The 14,962-nt window shown below is 40.3% G+C and overlaps 1 protein-coding gene across 3 annotated transcripts in view; it reads left to right on the forward strand.

Annotated features, from left to right (window-relative positions):
* The first annotated feature begins 1,084 nt into the window (after nucleotides 1-1,084).
* The window catches only part of map2k5 (mitogen-activated protein kinase kinase 5), a 74,197-nt gene continuing 60,319 nt past the window's right edge, over nucleotides 1,085-14,962 (forward strand). For 2 of the 3 annotated variants that reach the window (XM_018092081.2, XM_012959002.3), the window contains exons 1-7: nucleotides 1,085-1,331; nucleotides 3,605-3,653; nucleotides 4,654-4,721; nucleotides 7,401-7,470; nucleotides 12,274-12,314; nucleotides 13,009-13,076; nucleotides 13,418-13,466. In XM_018092081.2, coding sequence (XP_017947570.1) covers nucleotides 1,197-1,331; nucleotides 3,605-3,653; nucleotides 4,654-4,721; nucleotides 7,401-7,470; nucleotides 12,274-12,314; nucleotides 13,009-13,076; nucleotides 13,418-13,466 — 480 coding nt within the window. In that variant the 5' untranslated portion in view covers nucleotides 1,085-1,196. 3 annotated transcript variants of the gene reach the window in all.

Raw genomic sequence — 14,962 nt, forward strand, 5'->3', positions numbered from 1 at the left:
GGCACAAGATAGGCTGAATTTACAGTAGCGAGGCGTATTCTCGGCAAGCGTTTTTTGGCTTGCCGATAATACCCCCTTGTGGCATTAGCCTTAATTTTCTGGGCTCTCTGCCAAAAGCTACTTTTTAATTAAGTTTGAGAAACATTTGTATCTAAATGCAGGTGAAGCTTGTTTAACTTTCTGGGCTCTTTGCCAAATGCTACTTTTTATTTAAATTTGTATCTTTTTTTTAGCGTTCAGTGCAGGGGATCAAATGAAAAATAGGGACGTTTCAGTAAGAATCCAGGACTGTGGGTTAAATTGTCAACGCGAAACCATACAGTTGGGAGCTATGCTTAAAGAGACACATTGTTTGTGTAGTGCACACAAGGGGCATGGCCAAATATTCTGGAACTGCATGCTTGTGTTTATGGGGGGGGGGGGGCCCATATAAATAACTTGTATGGGGCCCCAAAGTTTTGATGGTGGCTCTGATTGGAAGTTTTATTTTTTTGGGACACTAGTGATTTCCACATCCAGTTCAGGAATATTATTACAGGTTTAATGTCTTCATTCAGCACTGCATACATAAGTAGCTTTATAAATAAAGATATAAATACATTATTATTGGAGGCCAATAACACCAGGAACTAAGAATGCCCTAAATGAGTTCACTCATGATATTTACTTATTCTGCACTAATTCTTTAAATAAATATATATGTATAGAATATGTTGGTGTGGCAAACATTTTATTATTATTAGCCTTTATGCAGCAGCTTCAGATTCTCACTTGGCGAGGTGGCAAAAAATAAAAATAAAAAAAGATTCAGAAAAAATATACAAACGCTAAGATATTGCGCCCTGGTTAGCGGGGATCAGTGTAAGGACCTCAATTCAGCTGTCAGCGCTAAAGTACACGGTACACCCCTTGATAAAAAGCAAATTCTAACATATTTAACAATTACAATTGGCCACTAAACACTTCAACGTATTATCATCTCAACAGCTATGAAGTTATTTTTGATATACAGTTCACTACTTTTTTTCCCCTAAACAAACATGGCGATCGCTAGTCATAAAACGTCACTTTGCCCTATTCTAATATGGCGTCTTGTCCATTGCCTTCCTCTTCCCGTACCTTCCGGCGCTATGGTGTTTGGTTCCTAGGCTAGGTACTCCTGCGTCCCAAATGATGTAACCCGGCTACGGCCCGGGATGCTGTTATTTGGCTTCGGCCTGCCTCTGGACATGGATAGCCAGGCTCTGGTTATTCGGATACGAATCCCTGATGGGGGCGCCGTTGACTGGACAGTACAGCCGGCCACTCAGTTGCTGTTCCGGGACATCTTGGTAAGAGAGGGCCACAAGCAACACAAAACCTCTGTCACAATGACGTCACGCACAGCCCTCAAAATATTTCTGGGAATGGGGCGCCGTTCACCATTTTAATACAATTTTAATACTATAGGTACCCCACTTCTTTAATAACACCTGGAAAAATATTTTTCTTTTATTTTTATAATGGAATTAGGGATGTTTAAAACTGGCACTAACTATTATTATTAACATAAAGTGCCAACATATTCCGCAGCGCTGTACAATAAGTGGGTTTCATACATTGGACATACAGAGTAACATATAAAGCAATCAATAACCGATACAAGAGGTGCAGAGGGCCCTGCCCAAAAGAGCTTACAATCTACAAGGAGAAAGGGTTGAGACACAAGGGGGCACATTTACAAAAGCACGAACGCTCGAGCGTTCATGCGAACACTCCGAGCGTATTTTCGCCGATTTTTTCGGGGGTCCGCACGACTTTTTCGCAAGGCGCACAACTTTTTCGGACGCCGCACGACTTTTTCGGACGTTTGCACGAAAAAATCGGAAAGGTTTTACCGCTGTTTACAATTGTTTGGTACGAAAATTTAGTGACTTTCGGATCACCAATACGATATTATCGTTTCTAATACGATTTTTTCCCATTCGTGATTCGAATTTGTGGATTAGTAAATGTGCCCCAAGGTGTGTCTGTCACACATGTATATATGCACTTGTATTACTTGGCTTATTGAATAACTAAAAAAACTTATTTTATTTCTTTAAAGACAACTCAGAAAGAAAAACTCCAAACACTGCATGCAGTTATAGTGGCAGCCCAGATAGCTAACCTGCTACTGAAGCGCCCAGAGATGTAAACTTCTAGGTGGGAATGTTTGTGCTAATGGAGTTGCCCACACAGGCACACACATTACCAGTGGGTCTCAATGACCTGCTTTAGTAAGGTGTAATGTTCTGCTACAACAGGCAGTGGTAATTAAATAAGGTGCAAGTAATTCTAAGCCGGTTCTTTTGGGTCAAAAATCTGACTTGACCAATCAACTGAAATGAAGCGAGGCACAGGAACCCACACTAGAGAACACTCCCCTTGTAGAAAGGATGGTCCAGGTACACCAACCCCAGACCCTCCACTCAGGGAGCAGATAATCAACAGCAACAAGGGCCACAAAATTCAAAGTAAACAATATTGAAAATTATATTTAAAAGTTCATTGTCTCCAGTGGCCCTGCTTGTTTTGTTCCCAAAGGCACTTGGCCATGGGGTAACTGGATGCCCCCTGATTTGTTGCTGTACAAAAAGCTGACTCTGAGACTTGATACGGGTCCCTTGAGAGAAAATTAAGAAACACTGCTCTAGGGCATTTCATTTCTAGCCAAGCCACTGGCAGGATATAATTATCTGAGTAATACCAAGGTCATGTACCAATCAATATCTCAGGCACAGCTAGGCAGAACATTCTCTGTTGTTGTAATATTTAAACACTTTTCAAATGATTTTATAGTTTGGGATTTAGTTTTTTTTTTTTTTTTTTTTTAAATAAGGTACATTTTAATGCAAAAGATTGAGCACCCCATACCAGATTGCCTGTTTAGTTAATTTTAAAAATAGTAAATCACTACTGCAGGTACCAGTGCTTTAAAAAAAAAAACAGCATATTACCAAATGTTGATGCACTGTTAAATATTATTCAATGAACTTTAAAACATAGGAACAAAGAAAATAATAATTGTGGCATGTGGTCAAATTTGGACGCCCAAGTAAGTGCATTATTTTTATTCCCCCACCCTATTTTCCTCATACTATATTAGTCTGTGCTGCAGCCTACACCACTTGTTTTGGATTCTGCCACTCTGTGAATGAGCATTAGGTGTAGAAGGAATTTTAAAGTTGAGTGAGCCTCACCAGGGCCTATGAGAAGCAATGCCTTAAGGGAGAAAGGGTAGTAAAGCCCTCTGGCGTATTCATGGGCAGACACATTTACCTGTGTGTTTTTGATCATATTTCCTAATGACATAGACTGAAGCAGTGGGTTGGGCTACGCAAATCTGTTTTAAAGCATATACAAAAATAAACATTATTCTTTATGTGTTGAAATACAGGTAGAGCTAAAACTGGGTAGAAAATATATTTTTTCATGTGCTTCAGCTTTTTTGGCCCTACCCATTCAAACTTATATTGGACCGCCTCTTTTCATCTTTTTGCCACCTTTATCCCCAAATGTTTGGGATTTTCAGCTTATTATTCTTGTGTAGTTTCACTAATTCTGTATTTTCTATTCTTTTTAGGATGTGATTGGTCAGGTTCTCCCAGATGCAACAACCACTGCCTTTGAGTGTGAGTTACCCAAGCCCTCTAATGCTTGGATACATTTTGGTTCATTGGACCCTTGGACAAAGAATTTAACTGATCCTTTAAAGACCATGTCCACCCAAATAAAAATATTGCATAATGTAATTCTAAGCAACTTCAAACATACATGGCGTCTGGGGGCAGAGTGGATGGGAAAATGGGTTACAGGTAGGTTGAAGTGAGGGTTTGACAGTCTCAGCAATGTATTGCTGGGAGAAAGGGAAGCAGGACAGCAGAATGCTAGAACAGTTATTAGGTTAGTGTTACAATAAGGTAAGTGGTGGGACATGGCAGTATGAGGGGCAGTTGGTGGGCAAGAGTAGGGGGCAGCAGGATATCTGGGCGTACTGAAAGGGATCGTTTTGATTTTGCAGGCAGTTTGGAAGTAAATATTGTTCACCTTCTATGGGAGTACACCTTGCTCTTTACTGGACATACTGCTGTGTGGTGAAGTGTTTAAGGAGAGAATAGTAGAGCTTTAGATTGTGAAGCATGCTTGGTAGTGGATAAAGCTTGCTGATGAACACCAGGAATTTATAGTCATGACAGCAAGTATTACTGAACTGCTGCTGACAAAGCGATAAGTCATTTTTGAAATGTAAGTTGAAATGAAGGAAGTCATTATTTGACTTGTACTGTTTAAAAGCCAAAAGTTCTGTGAAGGTGTAATGCCTCTTTAAGCTGATCTGTAACATAATCTTATAGTGTTTCTAATAATCTTGATAGGTCAGAGTTTATAGTGCATCTACTTGGATCCTTATAATCAAAGAAGGAGTAAAAAATGATTTCAAGATCTCTTAAATATACCAACGTTTAGGGATTTTGCAAACCAGCATAATAAGTATGCAACTCTTCCATCCTGTTGGAATGCTTGGTATTCTTCCTGTACAGAATGAGCTGCTGGCATATAAGTATCACAATAACTGCATTCTAACTCTTATGCTGTCTTCTTCTAAATGTCTGTCTCTTTTTATTTATATTGCAGATGAAGATGAGGATGGTGATCGGATTACAGTTCGGAGTGATGAAGAAATGAAGGCCATGTTGTCATATGTAGGTATCTGAATGCTTGCAATAGTGCTTCCTTCCTTACCTTGCACTTATGCACCTCCTGCTCACTTTTTTCCCTCTTCTCACAAGTGCAGTATGGAGGTCTTACAAATAATAGTGTTGGTATTCTGAATATGTGATTTAATAATGACAGCATAGAAATGTAAAAGAGAGCACAGTTTGTTTAAACTTTCTGTACTGAAATGGAAGTAGCTTATTTTTAAAAATTCATGTAGCTGATGCAGTGTTTTGGGGCTACTGAAAAATATGATGGTTATAGTGCCCAAAGTAATGCTGTGAGCTATTGCCCTTAATTATATACTTTTTTTATATTTACATAAACTTTACTGCTTAAATTCACAACATCAGTACTGACATACTCAGCTCTGAGTATGTATTCACTTCCCTTCTGTTTGTATAAACGCCATCCATATGACCATGCTTAACCCTGCTATGTGTGCGCCGCTCCTGTTTACATATATGCCACTTAACACACTTGGGTAAAAGCAAACATAATTCTGCTACTGTTTACATTTACTCCTCTCTCTTTCTTTGACTTCCTAATTCCTGCCTTGTTAGGATAATAAAGGCTTCATTTACTAGTCACATATGCTATGCTTTTCTAGTAACGTTCATTGTTTTCCCATTTCTTCTCCTAGTTACATATACTCCCCCTTCCTGGTGAATACATTCTTTTCTTAGTTATATACCATTCCAGATGCATTTATTCTTTTCCCAGTTAACATAATTCCACTCCTAATTTTGTAAAGTGCTTTTCCTAGGTACATTATTTCCATGTTACATACACTATTTCTAGTTGCATACATTTCTCCCACCATTACATACACTATTATATGCATTCCTCTACTTGTAGACTTTCATATACTTTCTCCCTAGTTGCATGCAGTGTAAGGGTGGCCATGCACGGGCAGATTTTAGCTGCTGATTTGGCTCCTTCAATCTAAGTTGTTATATTATCTGCCTATGTAAGGGGGCACTCCAACAAGGGTATGCCAGCTTTAGTCAGGTTTTTGCAAGTCTAAATCATACATACCCTCCATTATACTTACCTTTATCCTACTCTCTTTTCTAAATGGTTCCCATTTTTGCTAAAATGTATAACTCCATAAAGGAGAAATTATCTGAAATGGAGGAGCCTCCAGTGTTTTCCTTGAAGTGTATATCATAATGAATTGTATACCAGCAGAGCTTATACTTTCCTATAAACCAATAATTCTAAAGCTGCCTTGCTGGACAGTAATAATGTGAACCTTAAACTATTGACACTTGTTGGTAATCTAGAAAACAAGCTTTGTGGTTCTGCTCTTGCACTGGTTATACTTTTGTAAGACCATAGGGCAGTAAGTGAATAGTCACAGGTAGACACACTTTTACTTAATCCATCCCCTATTCTACTTTTGGTACATAATCTTACCCATAGACAGTGCAATCCCCTGCCAGTTAGGAAGCATGCTGGGAACTTTATGTATTGATTGTGACTTTAGTCTCTGCTCATGGCTCCATCGCATTTCAGCTGGAACTAGAAGCCATATAGCTGTGTTGTTTGGTGTGCCATTTTATGCAGACTTATTATGTTTTCATTTTAGTGATGTCAGATTTGCAACACTCTAGATCTGGTTATCAGTCTCTGTCCCGCAGCTACTGTCAAGTCCTAGAAAAATAAATGATCTTCAGTGACTTGGAGGGTTGGGGTCTCGCTTGATGTTTTTTTATGTGAGCTTCGCATTAGAAATAATCTCTCTTAATGACTTGTGCATTAGGTATTGTGCCGGATAAATGAACTATCAATTTCTTAGCTTTTTTTATGCGGTAGTTAAAGTTACGGCTCATTGCTAATTAACCCCCTCCAGGCTGTCAGCTGCTTTTCTTCCTTCCTATCCTAGTGGCATTGTTTTTGTTTTTTCACCCGTTTATCTAAAATGTTGGGCTGCAGTAGAAATGAATAGAAACCAGGAACTGAAATCTCAGTACAGTTTACAAGGACATATATATGCAAGCCTTGTGTGCAAGGTTGCTCCCTCTTTGTGTGCATACAAGACAAATATGGCTGGGCCTCTGTGTGTATAATCCTTGCATTCTTACAGGCATATACATTTATAGATGTAAATAGAGAGGGGGAGAAGCTTGTATCTTTACAAAGGGCCCTTGGGTGTGTAAACCAGCTATGCTATTATTTTTACACTTACATCTTTACATGGGCAGATACAGTTGTGTTTGTGTTGAAAATAGCTGGATACAATGGCAGGTACAGGCAAAAGAAGGCTGATGCCAGCATAAGGGCTGGTTCTCAGCCTGGGCTTTTCTGCAGGCCACAAATCAGTCCTGTGTGGCACACAAAGAGGCATGCTTTATATCTGGAGTGCTGTAGTCACTACTAATACACCAGATAATACACCAGAAGGCTCCTTGTGACTGGCTGCTGAGCAGCTAATCTCTTAGTAGGGCATAGGTATTGGTTGGTGCATAGTCTTACTAGCCATTATGCACAGCATAGCTAATAGGAGAGGAAATTATGGAATGAGTGAGTAGTTGTGGACCAGGTAATGGTGGCATTTGAAACTTGTTATGGTGGGGGGGGGGGGGGGGAGTAGGACTTTGGAAGGAGTAGTTGTTATCCTTTTGAGTAGATCATTCCTCACAGCCACTGTTTTTTTCTTGCAGTATTGCACCATGGTCCTTGAGCAACAGGGGAGTGGCCCTCTGACTGAACCTCTGCAGATCTATCCACGTGGTAAGTCTTTTTCACTGCACACCAAGCAAGTGCTACAACCCCATAAATTGTGACAGTCTTGTGGAGTTTGGAATATATTTATAGTTATAGGATATATTAACTTTTGGCCACCGACATTTTGTGATACATTGCAGAGTATATGCAGAGATAGTTCTGACCTAGACTGATGGCTAGCAAGCTGTGCCCTGATATAAAATGTCTGAGAGCACATGTTACTGACATGGGAGTCATGTGATTGCCTGGCTTTCTGCTGGGCCTTGTTTCTTTAATCTGTGATATTAAAACCTGAAAAGGTCGCTTTAACTTTATGAGATTCAACTTTGGTTTAATTTTGTAATCTAGCTCATCTGTTAATGTTTTAAATTAAACCACTGTCAATTTGTTAAAGCTATTAAATGGTTATGAATCTGGCCCGAGGTGCTCTCTGGGCATGCCCATTCACTATAGCACTATATCCTGATTAATTTGTGAGAAGTCATGGCTGTGTAGTCTCAAGGGCTGCTAATAATTTCAGTTCTGTAGCCATTATAATAGGGATTTTACTGGTTATGATAACTAATCAATTCAAGGGCTACTTTCTGTGTCCTCCCTACTCTTTCACCTGGTCTTATACCTTTTGGTTGTGCTAGGTATACAATACAACCATGATAAATGTATGCATATATCTACCATAAGCATCTTTATGCTTTAACTAATTTATAGAAAGAATAATCTTGGTTTAATTTGGTGTTACAGGGGGCAGTGGAGGGGGGGACATTTTGTGGTGAATGTGAATGCTTTGACTTTGCTTCAAAATACAGCAGTGTGTCAGTGGGATCAAAGGCACAACATTCTAGCCTTCAGCAAGGGATATGATTGCCACACTTTCTAGGGGCTTCCCTCTAAATTTTCTCTTCTGCGCCTTCTTTAGCCAACATAGAAAACCTCTGTTTGTTTACTGTAACAGCAATAAACTCTGGGTATTATGTTCAGGATTTGCACTCCATCACTTGAAAAAGGGGGGGATTGGAGGGACCCCTCTACCTATAACGTTGTGTTTTTCTAAAGTGCTTTGAATGCAATAGAGATTGCAGAGAGAGAGAGATTGCATTAAGCATCATGGGAGTTTGTTTGCAAGAATATGCCACCTACAGTTTTCCAGGTGTTATCATACTACAACTCAAATCATCCCACTGAATGCCTAGTCCTGTTTTGAGCTCTACAACTCGGGCTTCTGACCTGATGCTTCGCATTGTATATATAGTACACAGAGAATTGATTTGCCTTTCAGCTGGCTTTATCTGAGTTTTGTGCTCTACTTCTATTAATATCATTTGCTCTGTTCCCCAACTAATTTCTTTTTGTGGTATAGAAGGCAAGTCCTCAGATGTAAGAATAATTAAGGCTTCAGGTTCCTTTTAATAACAGCTGAAGGGTGTTCTGGGTGCACAGGAAGGGTGTGCTGTAATTGGGCCGTACCTATGGAACACACATTTTAATAGCACCCAAAAAATTGTCATGTCAAAACACCGAAACAGTGTTATGCGTATCCGTCAGTAGTGAATACCTGATATGTCTTTCTACCAAGACTAGTAGAAACTAAGGATCAAAAAATAAAACAATACTGGGGCAGCTAAAATCTGTCCTGCTTACTGAAAAAGAATCTTATATGATTTGTTGACAGATAGGACATTTAGGTTTACCAGAGTGGTTATTCACTAGGTGCCTTAACATAAAGTGCAGTACCACGCCTGACGATCATTTGCGCACCCATTCTGCAGCGACAAAGGCAGGACGCCCTGCACCTGTTCCCCCCACCGCCCACACTGATACATTACTTCACATCTTGCTGCGTTGCACAAAGGCTTATTGATGTGTGCAGTAATTATAAAGTGTGTGATGATTGTTAATAGCTGGGGCACAGCACACTCTCCGCTGACACAGCAGGGGTTAAATATGCATTCCACCGAGACAGAGCAGGGGGCAAAAATTTAATTCTTTGCTTCAAGACAATCCATCAAAATTGACAGTGACTTTAACAACAATTTGTGGCGCGCAAGGGACGTGAAAAGGGAGCAGCCTGCTCTGTGTGAGCCAAGACCTGTGAGCGCTTTTATATTCTGAATAATCATGTTTATTTGTCATGTAGCAGTGACAGAGCTGCCTCTGAAATTGTGCTGCACTAATGAAAGGACCTGACACATCTCTCTGTGTATTGCATGATTTTAATGGAATTGTATGAACACAAAGATGGGAGAGTGTGACTTTGCAATAACTCTCTGTGTGCATGCTAATATTTGTATCATTGGGGGTCATGTCTGAAAAATCGAGCAAGGGAAAAGCCTGCCAGCGACATACATTCCAGTGTCTGTTCAGCTTTATGACTGTACAAGTTCAAGTTCAGCACTGTATAAAATGGTAAATATGCCCGCCATCACTGGTGGCACTTGTGCACTACAGAGTTATTCTTCCATGCCCAAGCATATTTGCTGGGGTTTAATGCCTGGCTGGCATTATAGAACTGATGGACCTATTTACCACTGTACAACAGTAGCTAGGTTTAGGCCCATCTTTTATGTAGTAATACACATTATTGTCCTTTAGTACCAACATGTTATGCAGCTCTTTGCAGAGACTATATATCCATTTGCATCAGTTCCTGATCCAGTAGAGCTTACAATCTAATTTCCCTGTGCCAGGCACTAACTGTCACTAAGTTTGACTACATTAGAAGCCATCCTTCTTGTAGGTTTTTGGTCCGTGGGAGGAAACAATAGAAACCAGAGGTTACACACAAAAACCCAGAAGAAAACAACAAAACTTAATTTTACTGTCATTTTTTTTTATATTTCAATTCCAGGCCTCCCCTATCCATCCTATAGTCTCTTATTCAAACCACTGCCTGGTCGCTAGGGTAAACTGAACCCTGGCAACCAGATAGCTGCAAAATTCCACAATTGCAAATAGTCTTAGAACATGAATAACTACATAACACTAAGGGGCTGATTTACTAACCCACGAATCCGACCCGAATTGGAAAAGTTCCGACTTGAAAACGAACATTTTGCGACTTTTTCGTATGTTTTGCGATTTTTTCGGATTCTGTACGAATTTTTCGTTACCAATACGATTTTTGCGTAAAAACGCGAGTTTTTCGTATCCATTACGAAAGTTGCGTAAAAAGTTGCGCATTTTTCGTAGCGTTAAAACTTACGCGAAAAATGCGCAACTTTTCGCGTAAGTTTTAACGCTACGAAAAATGCGCAACTTTTTACGCAACTTTCGTAATGGATAGGAAAACTCGCGTTTTTACGCAAAAATCGTATTGGTAACGAAAAATTCGTAAAGAATCCGAAAAAATCACAAAACATACGAAAAAATCGCAAAATACCGATCATTACGAAAAAAACGCAATCGGACTCCATTCGACCCGTTCGTGGGTAAGTAAATCAGCCCCTTAAAGTTAATTTTAAGGTAACCGAGATGACGCAGTTTCAGTAAAAGTTTATGAGAACATCTTATTGCCAATGTTTACAATGGGCCTAAAATTATTTTGCTATGGTTGCCACTAACTACTGACCCACTGCTCAAATCTTTAGGTCAGTAATGCTAATGCACTGGGCCACATTGCTACCAATCATAATTATCTCTGGCAAATCCTTGCACCCACACCTTGATTCAGAGTGCCCATGTTGGTGCAATATTGCCTTGGGTATCACGGGAAGAGTCCACATAAACACAGGCAAGAAAGTGTTGGCTCTGGAGATGTTGTTAAATCACCCCGCTCTGTCTAGGTCTCCTCAGGAACAAACAATTTGCCACTTAACAAGTGTCACAGGATGCATTATTGACCCCAGTATAGGTGTGGTCTACACCAGGGATGTCAATCAAAGCTTCTTGTCAGTTGCAACAGAGGATGCTTGGAGTTGTAGTTCTTCACAGCTGGAGGCCCATGAGTTTGATATTTCCAATCTACATCCTTCCTGAAAAGGCCTGGAGTCATTGCCTTGTATGCTGTCAATTTATAAGCTGCCTTGCACAGCCATGCAGTAAATTTCCCCTGCAACTGTTTAGGTTGCCACGCTGCAATTTTCTGCTTGCCTGCGGCTGTTGACTAGATGTGGCATCCTGCGAATGGGCCCCATAATTCCTTCTAACCATTTCTTCCTCTTCTGCACATACCTGACCTATAATCAGAGAGGAAGGGGTTTATCTAAAATCTAAAGATATTCACTGCTTTCCCTGTTAAGATACAGTTTAGCAGCCCCAGGTTTCCCTTCCTGTGGTTATAGGAGTTGCTGTCCGTGGGTCAATGTTATTTATACCTGCATATCGCTTCTCTCCATGGTGTGAAATGAGCCCAGACTGCCCTTTGTAAGAGAGATATTAGGATCATTTAATAACAAGCTGTACAGTGACAGGCAGCACGTGGCGAGCATCCTGAATATCGATATGAATAGGCCACCTTCCCTATCACACGGAATTCCCTGGATTTCTGCACCTGCTCCAGAATATGGAATTAAGGGCAGGACACAATCAGTTTTCGCTTACAGTGTGTGTGTGTTTTTTATTAAGTGTTTTAAGCAGAAATTAGAATTTAGATGAGACGGTGTCAGGAGGGCCTTTGCTTTCACAGAAAGGATCCTGTCTTCTGGGACCTCTCTCACTCGGCTCTGAGAGCCTCTCTTCAATCATTCCTCGCTGCTAATTTTGGTGTCACTCTCATTTCTTTTTAAACGATTCATTTCAAAGGAAAGGAGGGGGGGAGGTTGGAATTGTAAACGGCCCCAATGTGATCTACAATTTAGTCTATTACTGTTGCAGCCTGCAAGCCTCCCGGGAAGCGGAACATACATGGCCTCAAGGTAGGAATTTCAATAATTGTTTCAGTAAAGTTGGATGGATTTGAAATGCTGTGTTCCACTTATTGAAATGTCAGGGAAAAAAACCCACACTTCCAGCAGTGCTGACAAGCAGAGCTTGTGTTTCCTGGCCACAAATACAGGGGATACTAAGAGGGACACAAGGATTTGCACCTCTGTTTTGATGTATACAGCCAATTCCATTAGCAGCTTCTGTTATTATTAACCCTTTTGCTTCCCAAGGAGGGCAAAACTCATTTATTACCTGCTTTAATCAAAGCAATGCATGATTACATGGAAAGGTTCATCCTTAGCAAGCAATAATAAGGGTATTTATATAATATCACTGAGCTTCCTCCCTGCGGCCCTTAAGCAGAAAGTGGGACAGTAAGCTAATTTCACTTTATTCCCATAATGATATTTTTTTTTAAGTTCAGCAGTAAATAATGCAGACATTCAGAATGATAATATGAAATTACCAGGCTCCTTTCCTTTTTTTTTTTTAAAACCAAAAATGTCAAACTCATGGCCCCAAGCTGTAGTAAACTACATTGCAAGCATACTTAGTCACGTCTAGTGTCTGTGTTGGCACTGGGGATGGGCACATTGATTTTGGTAAAAATAATATCACACATTCAGTTGGCAGCTTCATACTGTTTTCCATATATTGACCACTTGACATTATCACTTCCTGCAGGTGAACACCAGAGCCGGATCTTCCAGTAACAGCAGTCCGTCTGTGCCAGACAATATTGCCGGCAATAGGTGGGTGCATACACGTAGCACTGGGCAGAGCCTAGTACTGCATTATCCTCGGGCTGTGTGCAGGAAGTGTCACTTTCTATTGTTTCTCATACACAAGCAGCATAATGGGGCTGCCGTGGGTAAATGCTAAATTCAGCATGTAAGCCAGCCTTATTTATTTAGTTGACTGCAAAAACATTACATTCAAGGTTTCTGACACATCTTTCACAAGTATATTCTATTGCAGAAACCACATCAGGGTAGTGATGCACATATGTTGTCCAATTACTGTTGTACCTTTTAAAATACTGCGTGTGGCTGTATTAAGCACAATACTTTTATGGGAATGTCCTTTCTTACAGCTTAAAGAAGTCCTCTGCTGAGCTGAAGAAGATTTTGGCTAATGGACAGGTGAGTTTCTCTGTTAAAACTGGTTACATGGGCCAACATCAGACCACGTCTATGGGGCCAAAACAATGACTTTCCCAAACTATATCTGGCCAGGCATTGTCCAGATATCTTTGGCAGGTTAAAAAGATTTCATTGGGGTGGCGGAGGAAGACCAACATGGCAAGCTGAATAGACGTGTTTCATGGCGCTCTGTGCACCACATCCTGAAACCCCAGTAGCAGGCAATCTGCTACAGGAATCTTACCCCCTCCAGGTTCTGCAACATACCCCCTTCACGATGGGTGGCAGCAAAATGCAGAAAACAAAATATGATCGGCTGCTAGGTTTGAGCAATTTGCAAGGCAGCTTCCCCAAAATAGCGGCAATCCGAAGGGTAACCTTGTGGATGACGAGCCTATGCGCCTCTGATGGTCCCCAATCCGATGGAAAATCAACCAGATATCGGTCGGGTAGGCCTGTTGGGGGTGCCCATACATGGGCTGATAAGCTGCCAATTCAGTCTGAAGGACCTGAATCGGCAGCTGATTCTGACCCTCTATAGTTTCTCCACCTTTAAAGGATTAGGCCCCAATTCAATGCAGCCTACACAAAATGGCATAGGGTATTTTCAGAGATAGATGATGATGATGATGATGATGATGATGACTAGGATGAAGCCACATAAAAAGACAATGACTACCTGGCCTCAACTATAGACAGGCTGATACAATTTAAAATTACACATAGGCTCCATCTAACAACCACAAGTTGTTGTGAGATTTGGCCCAACACATGGGTGACCAAATTGAGCAAAGTTTGGCATGTGTGTATATATGTGTATATATATATTATAATATATTGTGTGTGTGTATATATTTTATATATATATAGGAACAGAAGGAGCACACCCTTCAAGCGGTCAAATGCCCTAGGTGCTGGTCAAAAATAAATAATAAAAGAACAGAGTACCGCACACATAGGGACTTGTGAAAAAACAAAAAAGTATTTATTGAAAGAAATCCGATGTTTCGAGCACCAACCCTGAGGAAGAGCACAGTTGGTGCTCGAAACGTCGGATTTCTTTCAATAAATACTTTTTTGTTTTTTCACAAGTCCCTATGTGTGCGGTACTCTGTTCTTTATATATATATATATATATATATATATATATATATATATATATATATAAGACAGTGTAAACCTCACCCCCCATAAATACCCCAGCGCCCTTTTTGTTGTTGTGGGGTATTTATGGGGGGTGAGGTTTACACTGTCTTTTGGTTTGTCCCTGAGGAAGAGCACAGTTGGTGCTCAAAACGTTGGATCTTTTTCATTAAATATTTTTTTGTTTTCTAACAAAGTCCCTGTGTGTGTGGCTCATTGTCTTGCTATATATATATAAATATATATATATATATATATATAGGTGCAGAGTGGAGGACTACCTACCTCAGTATTTTGGCAGTGACTTTTTCCGTAGCATTATACTGCTTTATATTAATGAGCTTGAACACTGT

Source organism: Xenopus tropicalis, chromosome 3, assembly GCF_000004195.4.
Source record: "Xenopus tropicalis strain Nigerian chromosome 3, UCB_Xtro_10.0, whole genome shotgun sequence".
Lineage (NCBI taxonomy): Eukaryota > Metazoa > Chordata > Amphibia > Anura > Pipidae > Xenopus > Xenopus tropicalis.